The sequence below is a fragment of the Cucurbita moschata genome, unplaced genomic scaffold, assembly GCF_002738365.1.
Source record: "Cucurbita moschata cultivar Rifu unplaced genomic scaffold, Cmos_1.0 Cmo_Scf00001, whole genome shotgun sequence".
In the NCBI taxonomy this organism is placed as follows: domain Eukaryota; kingdom Viridiplantae; phylum Streptophyta; class Magnoliopsida; order Cucurbitales; family Cucurbitaceae; genus Cucurbita; species Cucurbita moschata.
The window spans coordinates 8,436,152-8,456,791 of NW_019268517.1; the positions used below are offsets into that span (position 1 = coordinate 8,436,152).

At 33.9% G+C, this 20,640-nt stretch overlaps 5 protein-coding genes and 1 long non-coding RNA gene across 11 annotated transcripts in view; 1 reads left to right on the forward strand and 5 right to left on the reverse strand.

Moving 5' to 3' along the window:
* The window catches only part of LOC111447715, a 4,150-nt gene extending 2,457 nt beyond the window's left edge, over window positions 1-1,693 (reverse strand). Inside the window, exons 1-2 of the mRNA XM_023087019.1 lie at window positions 1,359-1,693; window positions 162-509 (exon numbers count right to left, since the gene is read on the reverse strand). Of these exons, the coding sequence (XP_022942787.1) occupies window positions 162-509; window positions 1,359-1,610 (600 nt within the window). The 5' untranslated portion in view covers window positions 1,611-1,693. The remainder of the gene's footprint in view (window positions 1-161; window positions 510-1,358) is intronic.
* Window positions 1,694-5,761: 4,068 nt separating this feature from the next.
* On the reverse strand, window positions 5,762-8,881 carry LOC111452132 (serine/arginine-rich SC35-like splicing factor SCL33). 3 transcript variants are annotated; one of them, XM_023092686.1, is made up of 7 exons: window positions 8,778-8,856; window positions 8,380-8,467; window positions 7,879-8,034; window positions 7,272-7,349; window positions 6,461-6,625; window positions 6,245-6,364; window positions 5,762-6,139 (listed from the first exon to the last, which is right to left on the reverse strand). In XM_023092686.1, the coding sequence occupies exons 2-7, from the start codon at window positions 8,397-8,399 to the stop codon at window positions 6,010-6,012; spliced, it is 669 nt and encodes a 222-aa protein (XP_022948454.1). In that variant the 5' UTR covers window positions 8,400-8,467; window positions 8,778-8,856; the 3' UTR covers window positions 5,762-6,009. The 3 variants fall into 3 exon arrangements, with proteins under 3 accessions (XP_022948454.1, XP_022948470.1, XP_022948463.1); XM_023092702.1 differs by lacking the exon at window positions 8,380-8,467 and having other exon boundaries at window positions 8,778-8,881; XM_023092695.1 differs by lacking the exons at window positions 8,380-8,467; window positions 8,778-8,856 and adding an exon at window positions 8,135-8,256.
* Window positions 8,882-10,112: 1,231 nt separating this feature from the next.
* On the reverse strand, window positions 10,113-12,015 carry LOC111449693 (strigolactone esterase D14-like). Its single transcript, XM_023089702.1, has 2 exons — window positions 11,595-12,015; window positions 10,113-10,704 (listed from the first exon to the last, which is right to left on the reverse strand). Exons 1-2 carry the CDS (start codon window positions 11,996-11,998, stop codon window positions 10,254-10,256), a joined length of 855 nt encoding a protein of 284 aa, XP_022945470.1. The 5' UTR covers window positions 11,999-12,015; the 3' UTR covers window positions 10,113-10,253.
* A 1,549-nt stretch (window positions 12,016-13,564) lies between these two features.
* LOC111443847 (mediator of RNA polymerase II transcription subunit 7a) lies at window positions 13,565-16,267 on the reverse strand. Its single transcript, XM_023081700.1, has 5 exons — window positions 16,061-16,267; window positions 15,630-15,699; window positions 14,473-14,639; window positions 14,319-14,392; window positions 13,565-14,012 (listed from the first exon to the last, which is right to left on the reverse strand). Exons 1-5 carry the CDS (start codon window positions 16,193-16,195, stop codon window positions 13,952-13,954), a joined length of 507 nt encoding a protein of 168 aa, XP_022937468.1. The 5' UTR covers window positions 16,196-16,267; the 3' UTR covers window positions 13,565-13,951.
* A 1,082-nt stretch (window positions 16,268-17,349) lies between these two features.
* LOC111450192 overlaps window positions 17,350-20,640 on the reverse strand; it is a 5,639-nt gene continuing 2,348 nt past the window's right edge. The window contains exons 3-4 of the long non-coding RNA XR_002711766.1: window positions 20,452-20,535; window positions 17,350-17,717 (exon numbers count right to left, since the gene is read on the reverse strand). This is a non-coding gene — a long non-coding RNA (uncharacterized LOC111450192). The remainder of the gene's footprint in view (window positions 17,718-20,451; window positions 20,536-20,640) is intronic.
* LOC111450103 (IQ domain-containing protein IQM6-like) overlaps window positions 17,966-20,640 on the forward strand; it is a 5,524-nt gene continuing 2,849 nt past the window's right edge. Inside the window, exons 1-5 of one of the 4 annotated variants that reach the window (XM_023090217.1) lie at window positions 17,968-19,754; window positions 19,878-19,992; window positions 20,110-20,175; window positions 20,254-20,342; window positions 20,421-20,508. In XM_023090217.1, coding sequence (XP_022945985.1) covers window positions 19,285-19,754; window positions 19,878-19,992; window positions 20,110-20,175; window positions 20,254-20,342; window positions 20,421-20,508 — 828 coding nt within the window. In that variant the 5' untranslated portion in view covers window positions 17,968-19,284. Of the gene's footprint in view, window positions 19,993-20,109; window positions 20,343-20,420; window positions 20,509-20,640 lie in introns of all 4 variants that reach the window. The other 3 variants (XM_023090214.1, XM_023090216.1, XM_023090215.1) reach the window with 3 other exon arrangements.

Consider the following 20,640-nt stretch of genomic DNA (forward strand, 5'->3'; position numbering starts at 1 on the left):
AAAAAAAAAAAAAAAAAAAAAAAAAAAAAAAAAAAAAAAAAAAAAAAAAAAAAATAATGAAGGGTATTAAAATTAAAACTAATTTTAAAAAAGAAAAAATTTAAAAAATCAAATGGTGAAATAATAAGACATAAATGGAATTGAACATTGAAAAGGCTTGCCTGAAAAGCACGGCGGAGAGGGCGGACGGCGCCCTTGGCGGCATGAGAACCAAGCCAAGGCGTGTGCCTCCAAGCGACGTTGCCATCGCTGCCGGCCACAATGCTGTGGCCTCCCACAGCCAGCTCTATCAGCCACTTATTAGGAATCATTTGCCACATCACAAAGCAACCTTTTTGTGCCACTCCAACCGTGGGTCCTCCGCCGCCGCCGCCGCCGGAGCTAACCTCATCCGCCATCCCCATTGTTAATTTTCCCGTCACAAATATATTCTTCACTCTCCCTTTCAATTTTCGACACCCCGTCGCAGCGGTAAAATGTTCTATAATATATTGAGACGACGATGAAACCTGTTAAAAAAAATAATTTAATTGATTACGATAGTATCTCTAAATTATAATATTTTAATCAGATTTAAATATTTAAATATATATTTCTAAATATTTTTATAATTAAATATATATATATATAATTGCATTAAACATGAAATTTGGACATTCTAGCTTAAAACACAAGTTTGTAGCAACTTATTCAATCAATTTAGGGCCAACAACTTTTAATTCCATATTTAATTGGACACATCTTATAAATCCACTCCAAATTTATTTAATAACTTCACTAATTTAATTATAATATAGAAATAAATTTTGTAAATTGAAAGACATATTTGAAAAAATTTTAATTTTAAGAATTAAATAAATAAAATAGTTAAAGGATTTGTTTCAATATTATTTTATTTTATTTTAATTAAATTAAGTATATAGTTCTCAAGTTCAAGTAAGTTTCGAAATACTTTTAAAAAATAATTTTTATTTTGAACTAAGCTAAAATTGTAAGCATTTTTTCCATTTAAAAATAGTAAAAATAAAATTAATAAAAAAAACGTCATAAAAAATATCTAAATTTATAATTTAACATAAATCAAAAAAATAAAAATAAAATCATGAGGCATTTCATATATATTTATTTTTGTTAGACTAACATGACTCTACACAATGGTATGATATTGTCCACTTGAGCGTAACGAACACGACTCTTGACGTATGATATTGCTTGATTATAAGCCTATGATCACTCCCTAAATTAGTAGATGTGAGACTTTCATCATCCAATATGATTAGCCTAATTTATTTTCTCCTGAAAAATATATAAAAAGAGAACAAAAATAAATAAATAAATAAATAAAAAAGCTGAAATACCTGATTGGCGGAGGAAACGATAGTGTTAGGTTGAACGGAGACGGGAAAGAGAGGGCAGCCGAGGACGCTGAGAAGGACATTAAGGCTATCGGATTTTTTTCCACAATAAAGGATCGAAAGATGAGTTCTGATCCAGTTCCGCCACGATCGTCCTCCGCCTCTGCTGCCGGTCGCGGTGCTGCGGTTGCGATGCCGTGTCCGGCCGTCATTTTCGTCGATCGGCTCCTCCGATAACGGCGCAAGGCGATTCATCCTCTGCAATTGCAATTTCGGAAGAAGCAGAGAGAAGAGAGTGGGAGGTTACCTAAAAAGATCAGAGAGAAACAGAGAGAGAGAGAGAGGAGGCGTCTGAAGCATTATGTACGACTGCTTTAATAGCGACCTCCCCTCGCTCGTTCTCTTCTTTTTCCCCCACTTGCGCCCTCTCGCGCGTGTTTCCCTCTCCATTTTCATTTTTAAATTCGAATTAATTAATTAACACTATATCCAAATTAAATTACAAATTTATTCTTCTTAATTTCATTTCTAATATTTTATAAAATTTCATAAATAATAACTAAAATTATAATTTAACAACCAAAAACAATTTGATCATATATTTATAAAATATATATTTTAATATCTTATATTAAAAAATGACAATTTTTGTTATTATTATTATTAGTTATAATTTTATCACAACAATAAAATCTCGATTATAATTTTTTAAATGGAAATTAAAATGGTCGATTAAAATAATTTTTTTTAACAATATAAGGATTAAAATGAATGAAACATAATCAAATAGATACAAAAAATGATATTTTAAAATACAAAGACAAGAATAAACGGAAGGTTTATTATTTTATTACTCTTTTTTATTATGTGAATTTTGACATTTATACTTTAACAAAAGTAATTGTTACACGTTTTTTTTACTGGAAAAAATAACCCTTTAATAAAGCTATGGTAATGTTTCAAGATTTGTTTTGAGTGTGCTATTTTGATTTTTTAGAAGTAAATTCACCAAAAAATAAATAAATAAAAAATAAATAAAAGCTAAAAATACATAACTACAAGGATTAAATTGAATAAATATTGAAAATATCAATATTTTAAATGAAATAAAAAATAAACTTATTTGAAATTAGATCTCAAACTCACACAAATATAAAAATTAAATAATATTTATTGTCGTGTCATATTTTTATTTCTAAACTTTCGAACGTTTTATTTACGTTTTTTTACATTCGTATTAAAAAAAAAACATAGAGTATATATATATATATATATATACTATATTCAAACATATATTAATTGATATATTACTTTATTGTATAGGGTCCATGCTATTTTTATTTTAAATTGTTTTCACACTATGTCTTAAAGGCTAGTTTTACATTCTTTTTCTCCCCCAACATCACGCCTAGACTTCTACTCCGAGGGGTAAACGACTTGTAAAGTTTGAAAGCAATATGCTTCATGTCGGTATTAGGAATCTGACGGAGTGTCGTTCTAAGTTACTTAAAAGAACCTGTACATTTTTGTTGGTATAGATAGTACATATATGTTCTTTTAAGTGTTTTTTTATAACTATTATATGTTCATGATGTGATATTGGCTCATTGACGAACTCTTCTTTTACGCTCGGGTGTCGCACTGTCCAATCACAAAAATTGTTGTTATATTTAAAAAGAAATGTGCATTTTGTTGGTATATACAATAACTATTTATTGTTTTAATCATTTTTCGATCGCCATATTTTTAAGATTGTTCTTGTTTGAATGTGAGCTCGGTTCAACCTATTTTTTATATTTGGGTGTCACGATATCCAACTCACAAAAATTACTATAATATCATAGCAAGTGGATGCCTTTTACTTCACATGAGGCTACTTAGAAAAATCTTTTTTTTTTTTACCTAATCTAAGTGCTGAAATAGGTTGTTTTATCCTAGAAATTTAACCCATTAAAAATGTTATATTATATTTTACCGTTACCCCCACATATTAACTTTTTTTTCTCAACAGTAGTTTTTTAAATTTGACAGCATCATTGTTGTAATGCTGGCTCACGTGATGAGTATGGACAAATTTAAAAAATACTCAACAAAGAACTAAATTATACATTTAACCTTTTTGAAAAAAGAGAAAAAAAAAAAAATATATATATATATATATATATACAAAATAATATTAAATAAGTTAAATGCATAAAATTTTAAGTTTAATGGGTAGAGCTAAAAAAAAATATAAAATTAATGTCTTAAAAATTTATAAAATTTAAATATTTAAGAATTTATTAAATATAAAATTTAAAGTTGTGTTGAATTTGTAGCCAATAATTTTCTTTGCTTTTCGAATGAGTATTTAGAATGTACGTAAAAACTTCTTTTTTAGTTTTAGTGTCTTACTATACTTACGATACTAAGGCTAAAACGAGGCAAGAAAAAATTTATGACCATGTGTACAAGATCATATAATCCAAACCCGAGTATATAAATCTTGACTTAGAGTATTTAAAGCATTAGGTTAAAAAACTAAGTCACCTCTAATATTTTTTATTAGAAAAAGATCATGAAACAGATTTCTTTGCATAAATGACATATTTATTTATTTTTTTAAAAAAAATTAAGAACTTTTTAGACACGTTCTCACACATTTATAAACTAAAATTTTATAATTTAACATATTAAACTAACTATATTTGTTAGTGTGAGTTGAAGTTACTTTGCAAGTGGAATCTAGAAAGTATATATATATATTACAAACCACTTCTTTAACAGCTTTATTCTGTAGAAATCACTTTTGGGACATGATGACCATCTTACTTCAAAGCTTTGCTTCTCAATTTTTTTAAAAATTAAATAATAAAAAGCTTACATTTCCTTGCAATTAATATTCCAAGAAATTAGATTCTTTTTTATTATTGATTTGATTTCATAATTTTTTAAAATAGTTTTGGGACTCAAAACAGCGCCTAATTTCTAAAAAAATAAACAATATATATATATATATATATAATGTAAATTTAAAATGGAATTAAATTGATGTTTCAAATTGGAAGACAAAATAAATAGTAAAATTTGTAGTGGTTTTGAAACTGGTGGACCCTACATAATGAATCGATGACGTGACAATTAATTCTAAATAAATAAAAAAAGGAAAAAAGAAAGTGAAGTGGGCGCGTGGAGACAAACGCGAGTGGTGGTGTACGTTGTGTAGTCAAAATATAACGCCACCACGAATGGCCACCGAGGAGGAGGAGGAGCTTAAAAGGGAGGCAATCTGAGTGCAGACAGCAAGTCTACATCTTTTTTTAAACTTTACCAGAAAATAAAAAAAAAAGTTAAAATATATCAAATGGTAAATTCTTATTTCAGGTTAATTCCTAATTTGGTAGTCTAGTTTTATTCTCAATATATTAAAAAAAATCAATTGAATATGAATATTATCATTTATTTTAACATGAAATAATATACCTTTTGGGGTAGTTTCGAAGTTGAAGAGTAAAAAATAAACAATTCGTTTTATTAAATACTTGTCTTAAGAAGTATTTTTTAAAAATGGTTAAAATTATTAAAATACAATCCAAAATTATCTTATTTTCGCTTTCTGTAAAAGAAATAATTTATTTTATTAAATACTTTAAATTGAGCCTTTGAAGGGCAATAAATATTTTGAAAGGTCCAATCCAAAGGGGCACAATTTAATTAGCAAAGTCATTTTCTCTGACGTTTGATTTGTCCTGTTTGGATACGTTTTCCGATCCTATGATGATGGGCTGATTTCCGAATTTACCTTTTACTCCCAACCATAGTATTAATTTTACATCCACGTGTAACCATTTCATTGGCTTTTTCTCTGCCACAATTTTAATTCCGGTGGACCCTCTTTCTTATTTACGTTGACTTACATGTTTCAGCCGCTGGGCCGTCGTTTACATCCACGTGTAAAAATTTAATGTTTTTCAAATGAAATCAGAACTTTGTTAGGTACTAAAAATATAAAAGATGAGTTCAAACATTTGGAGTGGATGGATCAATCCTCTTAACATTCAAATGAAGTCAATCCATCACCCCGGCAGCTAGCTAGCTATTTTTTCCACGAGACCTCTCCTACACTATCATCGCCACAATAGTTCGAGTTGGAATGGTGTAGTTCCTCTACACCTAGAACACCAGGATATCAAACCGTGAACTAAAAAAGGCATAGACTCGAGGAGACACCAAAGACCTCTGCCCATACACCCATTGGATGGATAGAAAGAGAGAGGACAGAGCTTTCTTTTGATTTACAGAGAGATGATTTTTTTTCGTGTTGTCAAAGAATTCAACAACAAAAATAGATGACAAGTGCCTAATCGAATGGATCGAGTCGTTGGAGGACTAGACCAGAAGTAAGACACAAAATTGGAGAGAAGCGTTTGGGGTAAAAAGAAGGGCCTAAAATTCTCAGGTTCCATTCTACATAGAGAAAACCACCACATGGTCCGTACATTTTAAAATAAGAACATGAAATCAGTGGCTCTAACAGAAAAGACCAAACCATTTTCTAAATCATATACAGACTTCCGAAATCCCAACATCTCTCTACCTTAATAGTTTCTGGGTTTTTAGAAAACTCAGCCAACTAAGCTTAACCCACTTTGTAACTTGGGGAAGTATTTTTTACTCACCTAGAATAGCTTCGGCTATAGCTCCGGCTCCGGCTCCTGCTTCGGCTATAGCCACGGTCCCTTGAATCATATGGTGACCTTGAGTAGGATCGCTCCCTGTACCTTCGGTCCCTAGGCGAGATTGACCTGTATCATATAAATAAGGTTAGAATCAACCACCCCGCAACCCTCTCTTTTCCTAAATGGTCCAATGATCATTATTGAAAAATACTACACATTATAACTGCCCACCTTGAATATCGTCCAGACCGAGCAGGGGAATAATATTCAGGACTAGGTGAATATTTTCGACCATGGGGGGGTGATTGAGAATATTGCAGCGGGGAACGCCTGTAACTGTAGGACCGACCACTGATAACAATTTCATATGTGAACAGCACTATTAGTTATAGGGAAAATTTTGAAGATATTTGAAGAGAGTTCAGAGAAGTCAAGAGAGATGGCAACCTTGATGAGTCTCTTGCTCTCATCTGTTCAGGTCTCTTCCTGTTCTCCTCAGCGAACACAACAGTTAATTCACGACCCAATAGAACTTGGCCATCTAATTCATACTTTGCATCAGCAGCATCAGAAGGATCAATGTACTGAACAAACCCAAAGCCGCGTGGTTTTCTGCACTCACAATCACATACCGTTCATAAATACAAAGTTTAACAATGGATGTTAATACAAAGTTTGACAATTTGATGACTAGGGGCATCATTACAATCATCAATCAATCTAGAGACAAATTGCGAGTGACAGAAACGTATACAGACAACATAGAGCACTAACAAATATGAGTGTCACCATGCTAACCTTCTGCGTGGCAAAGAAAAAAATTGAGATGAAATTCTTCAAGACTTGTGAACTTCTTCTCTATGTATTCAATCAAACCCACCTTCCACCGAATCTTCATGTACACATTAAGTCATCACAACTTACTTGAAAGTCTTCAACACAACAACCAAATTACTTGCTTCTTGTCTTCCACTAGATAATCTTATTACTTCATTGGTGACAGTCTTCAACACTTCCAATAAAAACAACCAAACTCGATAAACCGATTGTATGTTGTTTGGAAACCAAATAATTGAACAAAGGAGCAAGCCATAGAAGTAACAATTTAGAAAATATTTTCATAAATATGAAGACTACATGCGTATGAAATAAAAGGACTAAAAATGAGTTTGAATATAACTACTGTAAGACAAACCCTTACATGCATACACACCAGATGCATACAAAGAAAAAGCACAATCTTCAAGAGTATGCCTACCCGGAATAATAATCTCGTGGCAAGTAGATGTCCTTCAGAGGACCAAACCGCCCAAATAATCCACGTAGGTCCTCTGGCCTGCAAAAAAGAGCAAGAATGAAGAAGTTTATCAAGTTAATATAGAACAAAAGCAGACACATTATCCTTTTTCCCTTTAAATTCTCAAAAACTGAAACTCCATTGTGCAATTACTCGGAACCTTTTTTGGTCGAGAGTATTCTTTGAATGGTTGGCTTTTGTTCTTTTTCCTGACAGAAATGTTTTTTCCACCTCATTTTGAAAAGGAAAATACAAAATATAACCTACCCAAGGAATATATAATATAAAATGCTTTTCAAAAGAAAGGTAAACTGTTACCTTCAAACCATTTTTTCTTTTTTTTGAAACAGAATTCTGATCTATCTTGAAGCTTAAGAGAATGGAGAAAAATCCAACAAAGAAAATTACACAAACACTTCAATTAAAATAAAGAAAAAAAGAAAGAAGTACGGAAAGCTGAAAATTGGATCAACCAGAGAACATATTTTTAAAAGATATCATTTCTTTATAATTCAACAAAAACATAATTGAAGAACCAACAGATAATTGTGTAAATGCAGCCACAAACCTGCAGTCATGCCTTAGGTTCCGAACCAAAAGACTTGTCGGCAGATCCCTTCCACGGCCTCCATGACCCCTTGGGCTAAGGCTTCGATTTCTCCTGCCATAACTCCTTGGTGGCGATGGACTGTAACTGTAACTTCGACCTCTCATTTTCAATTTCCTGTAACAATTGGAATAAAATAAATCACGGTGTTAAAAAAAAACAAAAAAATAAAAAACACCAAGATGCATATAGCCTAAATTTGCGAACATTAACGCACATCAATCAGCATGCTACCACAGATTTCTGTCATCACTCACAAGAAATAAACAACGAGATATTCTTTCTTTTGCGTCAATTGAACACGGGCAAGCGTTCCAAGAAGACGAATATTTATTTAGAACACGAAAATATGCCACTAGAAGATCAATCAAAAACAGCGTAAGAAAATTTACCAATAGCGATACTAAATTACAAAAAACATAACAGATTGATCGAGCGACAAACTAGTCACAAAAAGATTACTTATAAACTCTTCCTTCCATCAACTGCTCCAATATTTCTTCAGAACGAATGAGATCGATATCGGAGGAAACAAAATATCACCAGGAAACTACACAGACAAAAACAGGATTTCTCAAAACTCTCTTTCACAAGAGTTCTTCTCAAATCAAACAAAACCTCAAAGGAATAACTACTCTAAAAATAGTAAACGAAAAATATGTAAATTCGCCAATAGTTGTAGCCTTTTTCACAGGTATCGTTCTTCAAACGTGATCAAAGAGATAGAAAACACAATTCGCATAAAAAGGAATAATACAAAAAAAGTAGAGATTTCTTGAATCCAAACTCGATAAAATCAAATTTGCGATCGAGAAAATATTGAAAGAAAGCAAGAACAAAGAGAAGAAGAAGGCGAAAACCTGAGAATCAGAGAACCGATAAATCGAACGGAGCCTTTTCCTCCAGAGACAAATTCTGCAATCTTCCTTGGGGCTTTTGTCTCCTCTACCTCGAACGCCCTTTATGTTCGAGAAACTTCCCTCGGATTTGTTTCAGTACTTCGCAGGTCTATGGCTTCTCGTGGACGCTCTTTTACGACCACTTGTTAGACGGAGATCGACGATTATGATTGACCGATAATTATAGAAAGAAATTTGTAACTTTGCTATTTTTAAATTCTCTTCAATATTCTTCTTCCCAAAATTGGTTATATTCTTATTTTGTCATACGAATATTGGTTTAATGATTGAATCTCTACTTTATCATTTATATTTCTTCTATTAAAAAAGGACGTTTTTCCACACCGGTTATTTACGTTATGCTCTCTAGAAATTCCCTCGAAATTTGGTACTTACAATACTTCCATAATATTACTGGTTGACAGTATGTACTTGTACTAGATCGAGAATCATTTAAAAGTTTTCAAGATGTATACACGTTTTTCGTCGATTAATGAACTATAGGAGTACCACCGGTGCAAATGGTTATGAATATCAATTGATAAAGGTACGAGTCGATAGAAATAAATTGTCTAGTTTATGTTATAAATATCCCTTCACCCTTTCAAGATTTTCATTCCAAGCCGTCTCAAGTAAAGCTATCATTCTATAGACTGTCTTATAATCTGATAGGGCAACCTAATCCAAGCTTTTGTTTTAGCAAGAACCCTATAATGAAAGTAATTAGAATTAGATTAAATTGAATATCTAGGAGCAAGATTTGGAATCTTGTTCTAAATTGAGTCGCTTGATTGAATGGCTCGGGTGCAATTCTACCACAAGAATTGCTTCAAACTTAGAAATGACAAATATGATACTTGGATTTCTGAGGGAAACGTCTCAATTTGAGATCTGAATTACATTCATCCACCGATCTGAATTTTACATAACATACTGTGGGTACTTATAGTCTCCCGACAAAAGACATTTGTTGACGGGATTTATTCGAGACGTTTGTGGACGGAATTTATTCCCGATCCCTTTTAATCTCCACAAAAGAATAAGTCAAATTGACCCTTTGACTTTTACATCATTTATGAAATTAAAAATAATTCTTTCTTACAAATGTTGACGTGTTTGAGTGGCTAATGCGAGCTCTCCATGCGTAGGTTCGAATTGTCTTATCATAATCTCTTATCGATTGATATTAATAAAGAGTAGGAGTGTTACCTATAAAGATTGTATTCAACGTGGAAGTCATTACAGTCTCTTAACATGCTCTTTAATTTGAAGTAATAAGAAAACACAGTCAAATAGTTCTTCATTTGAGCGTTTCACTCGAAAACGCTAATCACTACACACAATAATTTGAAAAGTTCGACTAAATTCTCCACGGAGATACCTTGTTCGATCAGCTACCACGACGGATAACAAGCTTATGATCTTCATTTCAAGTGGTCAAGCAGTAGAATTCTTATGTTGGAGGTGAAGAACTTGAGCCAAAACTTTCAAAAGCTGAGGATAAGCTGTTAGCTGTGGGAAGTGGCCATCAGAATTCAAAATCTTCACTTTTGCATGGCAACCCACCTTTGATTTTATGTAAAATGCAACAAATTTTGGGACAATGTTGTCTTTTCTTGTAGGAATAATGGTGGTGGGAGTCTTTACTTTTGGTAGAAGCTGTCTTAAGTCACTTAAAAACACCATTTTTGCAACACTAAGGGCAATCTCAGGCTTCATTCTTCCCAAGGAATGCTCAAGCTCTGCTATTGTTTTGGGATCGTTTATGGAAACTGCAAATGGAGCAAAGTTTTTTACCCAATTTGTGAAGTTTTTATCCATTTGGTTGAAGATGGCATCAACTACTGGCCTTTCAAAGCCTCCATTGTATCCTTCACCGTTGAGATACCTATGGTAAAAAGAATGTCGGTAAAATAACCTAATCGTAAAAAAATTGATTTATAAAAGAACATGCCCGTTTCTAGTAGATATTGTCTTCTTTGGACTTTTCCTTTTGGGCTTCCCTTGTAAGTTTTAAAACGCGTTTGCTAGAGAGAGTGTTCTACACTCATGCTTCGTTCCTCACTCCAATCCCACGTCGATTGGAAGGAGTGAAACATTTCTTATAAGCGTGTGGAAACCTCTCCCTAACAAACGCGTTTTTGAACTTTGATGGGAAGCCTAAAAGGGAAATACGAAAGAGGACGACACCTACTAGTGGTGGGAATGAGTCGTTACATCGAGAGATATTATCCTCTTTGGACTTTTCCTTCTAGACTTTCCCTCAAGATTTTAAAACGCGTTTACTAGAGAAAGTTTTCCACACCCTTATAAAGAATGCTTCGTTCTCCACACCAATCCCACGTCGGTTGGAGGGAACAAAATATTTCTTATAAGAGTGTGGAAACCTTTCCTCAGCAGACACATTTGATAGAAAATCCAGAAAGGAAATACGAAAGAGGACAATACCTATTAGTGGTGGGCATGAGCTGTTACGTCGAGAGATACTATCCTCTTTGAACTTTTCCTTCTTGACTTTCCCTCATGAAAACGCGTTTACTAGAGAAAGTTTTCCACGCCCTTATAAAAAATGCTTCGGTTGGAGAGGGGAACAAAACATTCTTTATAAGGGTGTGAAATCCTTGTACTAGCAGGAGCGTTTTAAAATCTTAATGGGAAGCCCAGAAGGGAAATACGAAAGACGACAATACCTGCTATCGGTGGACATGGGTCATTACATCGAGAGATTTAGAAACCGTTTCATTATATAACAAAGCAAAAGGAGGAGTTTTAGAGAACCTTGGGGAGGCATTCAACAAGATAAGATGTTGAAAGAGTTGAGGCCTATAGGTTGCAGCAACACATCCAATCATAGCAGACATTGAATGTCCAACATAAATGCTTCTTTCAACATGGAGATGGTCAAGAACACACACCAAATCTTTGGCATATCCCTCAAAACTTGAGTACTTCCTCTCATCATAAACCTCAGGCTTCACATTTGGGGAGAAAACCAAGTCAAAAACCACCACTTTGAAGAAGCAAGCAAGGTAAGGAATCATGTAGCGCCAAGCGCTTTGATCCAAGCCGAACCCGTGCGCCAACACGAGCGTGTCCATGCCCTCGCCATACACATTGACCTTAAGAGCTTCAGCAATGGCTGCTGCTGATGATGATCCTCCACAGTTGAATCCACCTACCATTTTGATTTTGCCTTTTGCCTTTTGGAGTTTGATATTCTACTTCTTTTGGTTATGTATTTATAGTGGATTTTGTGATATGATGCAACAAAAAAACAACCAAGATATTTTATAGAATCACAATTTTGAGGAATAAATAAATTAAAAGATATTTATCTTTTCGTGATTTTTTTTTTAAATTCTATCGTACAACTAAGTTATGAAAAGAAATTTAAGTATTTCTCAATTTATCATTCCCGACTACAATGGGTATACTCTAAAACATGGCCAATAATAACGAACTACAATGGGTATACTCGAGCTTTATTGATACTCATTTCCTATAAAGTTGTAAAAATTGATAGTCTCAGTCTCGATCGTTTCCAATAACTCTAAAACATGGCCAATAATAACAAACTACAATGAGTATGTGCTCGAGCTCATTTCCTATAAAGTTGTAAAAATTGATAGTCTCAATCTTGATCGTTCCGGACGACTCTAAAACATGGCCAATAATTATGAGTTATAACGAGTTGATCCATGCTCATTTCCTATAAAACTCTAAAAATGGAAATGAATGTAGCAGAAAGGAAGTGAAAATGAATAATAAATAGAGTCCAACGAAGTTTGCCGACCTGTTTATTACTGCTTATTGCAAAACCACTTTTTGAATTGAATGCTTTTTGACCCTATTGAGGTATTGAGAGTGAAAGAAAGCTACTTCACCTTCTCTACTCCTCCTTCCCTGCTGTGCCTCATTGAATGCCTCTCCCTAAATGTTTTTTTTTTTTTTTTTTTTTTATTGGAATGATTACTCGACTTAACCTATACGATTTAGGTTGGGTTACAAACTTATTTAGTTATGAATATCATTTTTTTTTCCAAGAAACTTACCGGAAGAGTTTTGATAGAGACAGGGTGTGGTGAAGTTACGAGGATTAGAACAAGTAGGTAGGTACGAATTAAACTAAGTGTCACCTCCCAACCAAAGTGGTAAGGAATTTTTCTCCTAGAACACGATACTAGACCAAAGGGCAATGGAACATGAGTGTGAGATGGAAACGGATCACTCTTTATAAGGGTGTGAAAACTTTTCCCTAACAGACATGTTTTAAAACTGTGAGACTTTAACGACAATATGTAATGAGCCAAAACAGACAATATCTGTTAACGGTGGACTTTGACTGTTATAAATGGTATCAAACCCAGATACTAAACAATGTGCCTACGAGGACACTAGCCTCCAAGAAAGGTGGATTGTGAGATCCCACATGATGTGCCTACGAGGACACTAGCCTCCAAGAAAGGTGGATTGTGAGATCCCACATGTGACCATAGAGGACGACATTGAGAACACACTTATATCTAATTAATAATTATTACCATATAAATTTTAGAAAAGGCATTCACAATAATAATTTATTATTTTTTCCGGGTCACATATTAAAATTGTAAAATAATTTAGAATTGTTTTTCGATTTAATTTTTCCATATTTATTTATTCCTAATATGGAATTTAAAACATAATATGTTAAATTCAGATCATACTTAAAAAAGATAACCATAACTAACGTAATATTTTGCATAGAGTTGGAGCTTAAACATGCTTTTAGAGGCCAGAGAAGCAATAGCATTAATCTCTTTCAATCTCATACTCACACTATGCATAACCTTAGAATTCAAGGACACCGTCATACAACCTCGACCTATTTCAAGTAAGTTCGCAGTCACCATACCGAACCCGTAAATCGAAGTTTACAAAGTAGTTCCATCAATCTACACATTAACAAATCTGCTCAAGTATTCACAGCAGGAGAGGGCGTCCCCTTCAAGATCTTGAACAAATTGACAAATATTCGTAGCCTACGTGCATGGTCGATGTAGAAGCCAAGCATTACAACTGACCGAACCGATGCATTCGAGGCTGCACTATGGATATAAAGATCTTGAATGCAAAACCTATTCGCATGGACAAGACTAGTGTCCATCCAAAGTTTCAAGGGACTCCATGAGTAGTCTTTGTGCTTCTTCTCTCCTCCTAGACAAGAAAATTATGCCAAAACGTGTTTTAAAAGGTAGCAAATAATCAGTGAGATGATGCAGAAGTTATCAGCCAGAACAGAAGCAAGCCTTGAACGATGAATTATGGGCTGAAAATTTTATAAGAACACATCCTTGTCTCAACCACCAAGAATAAGATAAAACAAAACGATGATTATGGATATAGGGACAAGAAATCCTAAGTACGACATTCAATCCAAAAAAGGCGTGTGACGAAAGGGTAGCTGATTGCACAAGTTATTACACATTCATACATGAATATAATCGATCAGAACCAACATACCTTTTTATATCCTCGACAGCTTGTCTCCGACGCTCTATCTGAAGTTCTAGTATATGAATGAGTGTAGCTCTAGCCTACAAGGGAAGATAGACCTGACAATTAGATAATTTCGACGATACGATATGTCCAGTTTAAATGTGTAAAACTAAACCACCTGATGCGGACGCAATGAATTAAGCAGGTGGTGTAAGTTTTTGAATATTAGGGATATTTCTTCTACCCTCCTTGCGTATTGTGATGGCCTCTCAACAAGAATATCGGCGAGCTCCAGGATGTGAAGCTGAAGTTCCCTATTGAGAGATCTCAATTCCTTCTTAAAATCTGAGGAAGAACCACCAATAATAATGTCAGGTAAAAGATTTTACTTGGGAGGGAGGGCTGCAGGGGAGAGTGTTGCTCCAAGCAATCAAAAATCAAGTTCATCGAGCAAGTGGCAGGTAGAGAGACTCTTTTGTTTACACCGTACAGGAGGAATCTATTAAGAACATGACAGCCACTACCACTACACATTTTCATGTCTTTAAATACATTTTCAAATGTTTTCACGAACAGGAATTTGATTCGTTTCTTCCACGACAATAGAAATAGGAATGTCCCAAACATTTGTATTCTTCTTTTAACAGGACTTTAAAGCAATGACACTCGGTGCTCAGAGCTTAGGAGAAATATTTGCAATAGGTTTGACTTCTTTTAGAGTACGCCCCAAAGGATGGAAGATTATTTTTTTTCTTAAATACGAGTTGCCTGAAGACTGCAGTCCTAGTTTCAATTGCAAAGCCAAGTTTTCGTGGTTAAAAATGACGACAGGAAGAGATCTACATGGGCACGTGCGAGTGTACACATGTCAGTGTCAAAAGCAACCCCAAAGATTTGGGACCAAAAGCGGTTAGCTCGTTTCATGTGTGTGTAATTTCATCAAATCTTCTTTTACCTATTCTTGGGGATGGATTATAAAACCCCACTTCCCTTTGGCATCCACGCCAGCCCCAAGGCCCAAACTCTGAAGACATCAGAGTTTTCCTTAAAAATCTACCCCAGAGATTCAAACATGTGACTTTGAGTAAGTGTACTTAGAGACCGTGAGCCTTAGCCAATGGTGCTGCCCCTTGGAGGCTACCAATACATGCATTATTCTTACCCCGAACCAAAACAGAGACCATCACAGATCTAAGAAATCAAACGAATAATTACTTGAGCATAAAATTTGCCTTGAGAGGATAATAGCGATTCTTATCAAATAGAAAAACAACTGATGGAGAACAAATTCTGACCCAAATTTGGGAACACTGGTAACTAACTAAATCTACTTACCAACATTTGGTCCTCTAGGGTAAAGCTGGCGCACTCCTTGCTCTTCCAAGCTTGGAAGCACATCATCGGTCTAAAATCACAACAGAACAATCAGGAAAAAGGAACAAAATCACAGTGATTATCATGACACTGTTTAAACTATCAGTTCGATCAAATCAAATAAAGAATCTAACTCGAAAATGTCCACACTGAACGGAGATTATGAAAGATTTCGGAAGCAGAGACGAACAACCTCGGAACTAAAAACCCTAAAACCATTCTTAGCATACGTTCTTAAAAAATCTTATCTATTTAAAAATGAAAAGTTCGACAAGACTCCAACAGCCAAAAGAATTCAACAAAAATGTGAAATCAAATTCGAATCTTCACATATAAATGACATTTCAAGATGCATTCAGAGAGATGAAGAAGGAATCGAGAGTAAATCTTACAGTGTAGTTGCTACCAAAGCACACGTAGGTCCCTTCGATCGGCGGAGGAGGCTCCGGTGCCGATTTCGGATTCTGGGAGTAATCTTTGTAGAGCCTGTAATACGGGGGTGGTGGCGGATACGTAGCTGTCGCCATTGTTAGTGGAAAAATCTAACAATCGACGGAATGAGAATTGGACCCAACTGGCACCGCCGAGTTGGGTTTTTCTTTTTCCTAATATATATATATTCTTTTTTTTTTACTAAAATATTTAATTTATGGTTAAATACTTGAATTAATCCATTTTAAGTTCTTAAGTTAGTGGTTGAATTTTTAGATTTTCGTAGTTGATAAACTTTTTTTTTTTTTTAATTTGTATTTAATAATATCTTCCCATTTTAATTTTATGTTTATTTTTTAAAATTACCAGACAAAATTTAATTTTCTATTTAATAAATTATTTGATTTTTACAAAATTCAAATAAATCTAAAATATTTTTGCATATTTTTTTCCTTTTTTTAATTTTATTTTTCATTAACATCTTATATTTAATTTAGCATTTATTACTTCATTTAGATAAATCAATTATAAAACTAAAATGATATTGTAGATGATAGGGTCCAACATTAAAGTATGTACACCGGCCTCCACTACCAAATCATAGATCTTCCAGAGATTTGTAGACCATTAGGGTCGAGCTTTCTATAGTAAGTTTGTTTGGTCACAAAATAGGTCGTTAGAGAAAATTAGCAAACTATTTTTTAGTTAAGTCAAGAGTCGTAAACATCAATCATCCTTGACCCAAAAGGTTTGTTTATTTTTATAGTGATTCTAACTTTTTTTCTTTCTAAATTCTACGTTTTAATCTGCTACAATCTAACCAGTTACAACATACTATTAGTTTTAACACATTCTCATGTAGTACTTTAGGAAACAAGTCAAGAGATACATATTATATTATATTATATTTGGTACAATTTTTTTTTAGTACAAAATGATAAAGATTTTATTACATATTTGTAAAAGCATAAAAAGAAAAAACTTGATTGCTAACTAGAAGTGATAGATACATTGTCACACCACAAATTTAAGAAGATATGAAGATCACATAAAGCACGTTAATTGATTTAAGTCGACAATACCAATAGCAAAAGAGTGATACTCGGCCTTTATTGAGGATTGAGAACCAATTTAACTAACTTTTAAAACAATGATATCATCCACGGAAAGTAGATGAAAAGTTAAGGGAGAACAAATAGAATGGACAAAAAATGACGAATCAACAATAAAAGCAATAAAACCAAGAGTTAGTAGATGAGAAGTTACCATGCATAAGAGGATTGTTTGAGACCATACAGATATTCTCAAGAATTAAAGACTACGTACCTTGTTCTTCAAAGGTAGAAAACTCCCTAGATAGATATAGCATAACATCAATCTATAATCTTGGATGTTTCTAAATAAGAAGAAAGATCGGTTGAACATTAGTGAGTGTTTCTAAATAAGAAGAAAGATCGGTTGAACATTAGTGGAAACAATCAATTGAAAGACATTTAGCTTAGAAACTACCTGATTTTGTCTTTGTCGGCATAGGAATGAGTAATAAGTGGTACAATGCCTCGTGTATGAGGTGTTGACGATAAAATTGACTCATAGGTCGATTCTCGACAAGTGTGTCTACACGAGCAACGAAGGTGTTTAGACCTTAGTGGAAACAATCCCTAGACTTATGATGACATCACAAAGATCGGTTGAACATTAGTGGAAACAATCCCTAGACTTATGATGACATCACAAAGTGTGAGCCGTGTTGATGAGAATCACGATGACCGAGATGAGATGCACTCATATTATTTCTTGCAGCCAGTACATCTCATGTGTTTCTTCCCACATAGGTTGTGTTACTAATCTCGTATTATTGAACTAAAAAAAATATTTAGCAAACACAAGATGAACGTTTTTTTTTTAAATATACATGTAACTCATACAAAATAAGATTACATACTGTTTGTACTATCCTTATAGATGGATAAGTTTCCCCCTGAATCATCTCCATAACTTTTGTACTCGTAAGGGAGAAAAGCTTCTAAAAATAAGTTATATGTTTACAAATAATTAATAAAAACTAAAAATATAGAACCAAATGATTAATAAACTATTTTTAAAAATTCACAGTAAAATTTGAAATAAGTTGAATATATCAAATTCTTACTAAACACAAAATAAATAAATAAATAAATAAAGTAAAAGGCCTGTGTTGAAGTAAATTCATGGCTGGCAATGATATGCTAGGATTTGTTTCTCTCTCCCTCCAAAATCTATTTATAGTAAGGTCCAAGAATGGAAGATTTGTGAGTGAGGCAAGGGGCGGAAACCCACCAATAGCATCCTTTGTGAAGAGGCAAAGCCCACAATGTACGGACTGTCTCTCATTGATACCAACCCTCTTCTTCTTCGTGAAACCCCCATTTGGCTAATTTTCGTTCGCTCTGAATTTCTTCTCTCTTCACTTTCTCATCTTTCCTTCGCCTTAAACTATTCTCCTCTCCGGTTTTCCTCATTGTCTCGCATTCAGGTTAGAATACATTCCATTCTCCATCAATTCCTTTCTCTTCTCTCTCTCTCTCTCTCTTTTATTTTTTTATTTTTTATTTTTGGTTCCAATTTCTTAGACCTTTATTGCTCATTCTGAATTTTGAGAACAAAAATGTTGGCTTTGTTTAGGTTTGTCCAAAACGAATTAGGATGTTCCACAAAAAAATTATTTTCCAATGTGAACAGATGAAGTTATGGACAAAACTTGAGGAAATGTGTATGAAGAACTTTGTTACTATTTTTCCTGCTCGAAACATTCACATTTGAGATAGTAATTAATGTCTTATTTTGGGACCCTTTTTGGAGGTTGAAGATAGAAATTGTTTTGTTTTGTTTAGGATGAATCTAAGAGAAATTGGATCATTAGATGGAAATTTGTATTTAACCTTCAACTTTTTGAGTAAAATTTATATTTTGATTTGGTTTTGTTTTGTTTGAGCTATCTATGATAGATGAAATTATGGACAGCTTGAGAAAATGTCCGGTTCTAACAATATTTTGATTTGGTTTGTTTTCTTGTTGATGATCAGGAAATCGAGACCCTATTGGTTTGTTTGGTGATTTGGGATAAAAGTGAGAAATTTTGGATACTAAAAAAACAAAAAAAACAAAAAACAAAAAAAAACAAAAAAAAAAAAGGAAAAAAAGAATGGGACAATTATTTTCATGTCCTTTGGGGGATTTAGAAGATTTGGATTTCGATGCTGTTCTTGTTAGATCTATTAGTTTTCAAGATGGAGAGATGAGGAATCCATTGCGGTCTGTTAGTTTCAATGGAAGAGATTCAGAGCCAGCGGCAGGCAAATCCTACAATTCTCACCGCATGAGATTTGAACGACCAATTGCCACTAGAACAAGGGAATTGGAGACTGTTTTCTCATTCAAAACTCCATCTGCAGAGATGGAAAACAGTGAGTTTGGGAGATCAACAGTTGGGCCTAAGAATTATGATCAGTTTATGACGCCTCGGAATTCAGGTCAAAGTTACTCGACACCGAGATATTCCGAAGCGCCCAGGCATGAACACTATAATGCTGCAGTGAAGCTACAGAAAGTGTACAAGAGCTTTAGGACAAGGAGACAGTTAGCAGATTGTGCTGTGCTTGTGGAGCAGAGATGGTTTGTGTCCATATTCGTTTGTACTCTCTTCAAAATTTTAAGCATGTTCATGTCAATCTACCCTTTCAAGAGCAGGAGAGGTAAAGATTTGGAGTTTTCTTGTCCTAAATCATCACTTAATAGGTGGAAGCTGTTGGATTTTGCTGAACTCAAGAGAAGTTCAATATCATTTTTTGATATTGAAAAACCAGAGACAGCGATTTCACGGTGGTCGAGGGCCAGAACCCGGGCAGCCAAGGTAACTAAGAACTGTGAAGTTAGAAACATTGTTTGGCGCTTTGGTTCTAATAAAATCTTTTAACTTCGAATATATTCGATCTTTTATCTGCACTCTTAACCCAAAAATCCTCCGTAGGTAGGAAAAGGTTTGTCAAAGGATGAAAAAGCCAGAAAACTTGCTTTGCAGCACTGGCTCGAGGCAGTAAGTCCACTCTCGACATTGTTTAAATCAGACTTCACGGTTTTCTTTTTCGTGACAGTGTTTCTTTCTCATAATCAGATCGATCCTAGGCATCGGTATGGTCATAATCTTCAGTTTTACTACGTCAAATGGCTTCATTGTGATAGCAAACAGCCCTTCTTCTATTGGTTAGATAAATTTATATCTAAATATGCTTAACAAATGAAAATAAATATTATTAACTCTAACAATCCTCTTTATATTAGGCTTGATATAGGAGAAGGGAAAGAGGTGAACCTTGAGAGATGTCCAAGACATAGGCTTCATCAACAATGCATCAAATACCTTGGTCCGGTAAGCCCATCCATTTCTGAGATATCCCTTTGACACAAGGTTATTTTTAGTTAAATATTGAATTTTCATTGAAAAAATAATAATATGAAAGAATACAAGGTCACAAAAAAAAAAAAAAAAAAAAAAAAAAAA

Bases quoted from the DNA above. Each gene is read 5' to 3' on its own strand.
- LOC111449693 (XM_023089702.1), bottom strand. From the start codon at position 11,998: ATGGTAGGTGGATTCAACTGTGGAGGATCATCATCAGCAGCAGCCATT. The intron at 10,705-11,594 runs GTTCTCTAAAAC...TTTTTACCATAG, and splicing joins TTGTTGAATGCCTCCCCAAG to GTATCTCAACGGTGAAGGAT.
- LOC111452132 (XM_023092686.1), bottom strand. From the start codon at position 8,399: ATGGAAGGAAGAGTTTATAA. The intron at 6,365-6,460 runs GTTGCCATCTCT...AATTGTTATCAG, and splicing joins AGAGCAAGAGACTCATCAAG to TGGTCGGTCCTACAGTTACA. The intron at 6,140-6,244 runs GTGGGCAGTTAT...TATATGATACAG, and splicing joins CGGTCTGGACGATATTCAAG to GTCAATCTCGCCTAGGGACC.
- LOC111443847 (XM_023081700.1), bottom strand. From the start codon at position 16,195: ATGGCGACAGCTACGTATCCGCCACCACCCCCGTATTACAGGCTCTAC. The intron at 15,700-16,060 runs GTAAGATTTACT...TTGTGATTTTAG, and splicing joins GCTTTGGTAGCAACTACACT to ACCGATGATGTGCTTCCAAG. The intron at 14,013-14,318 runs GTATGTTGGTTC...TTTCTTGTCTAG, and splicing joins GCTGTCGAGGATATAAAAAG to GAGGAGAGAAGAAGCACAAA.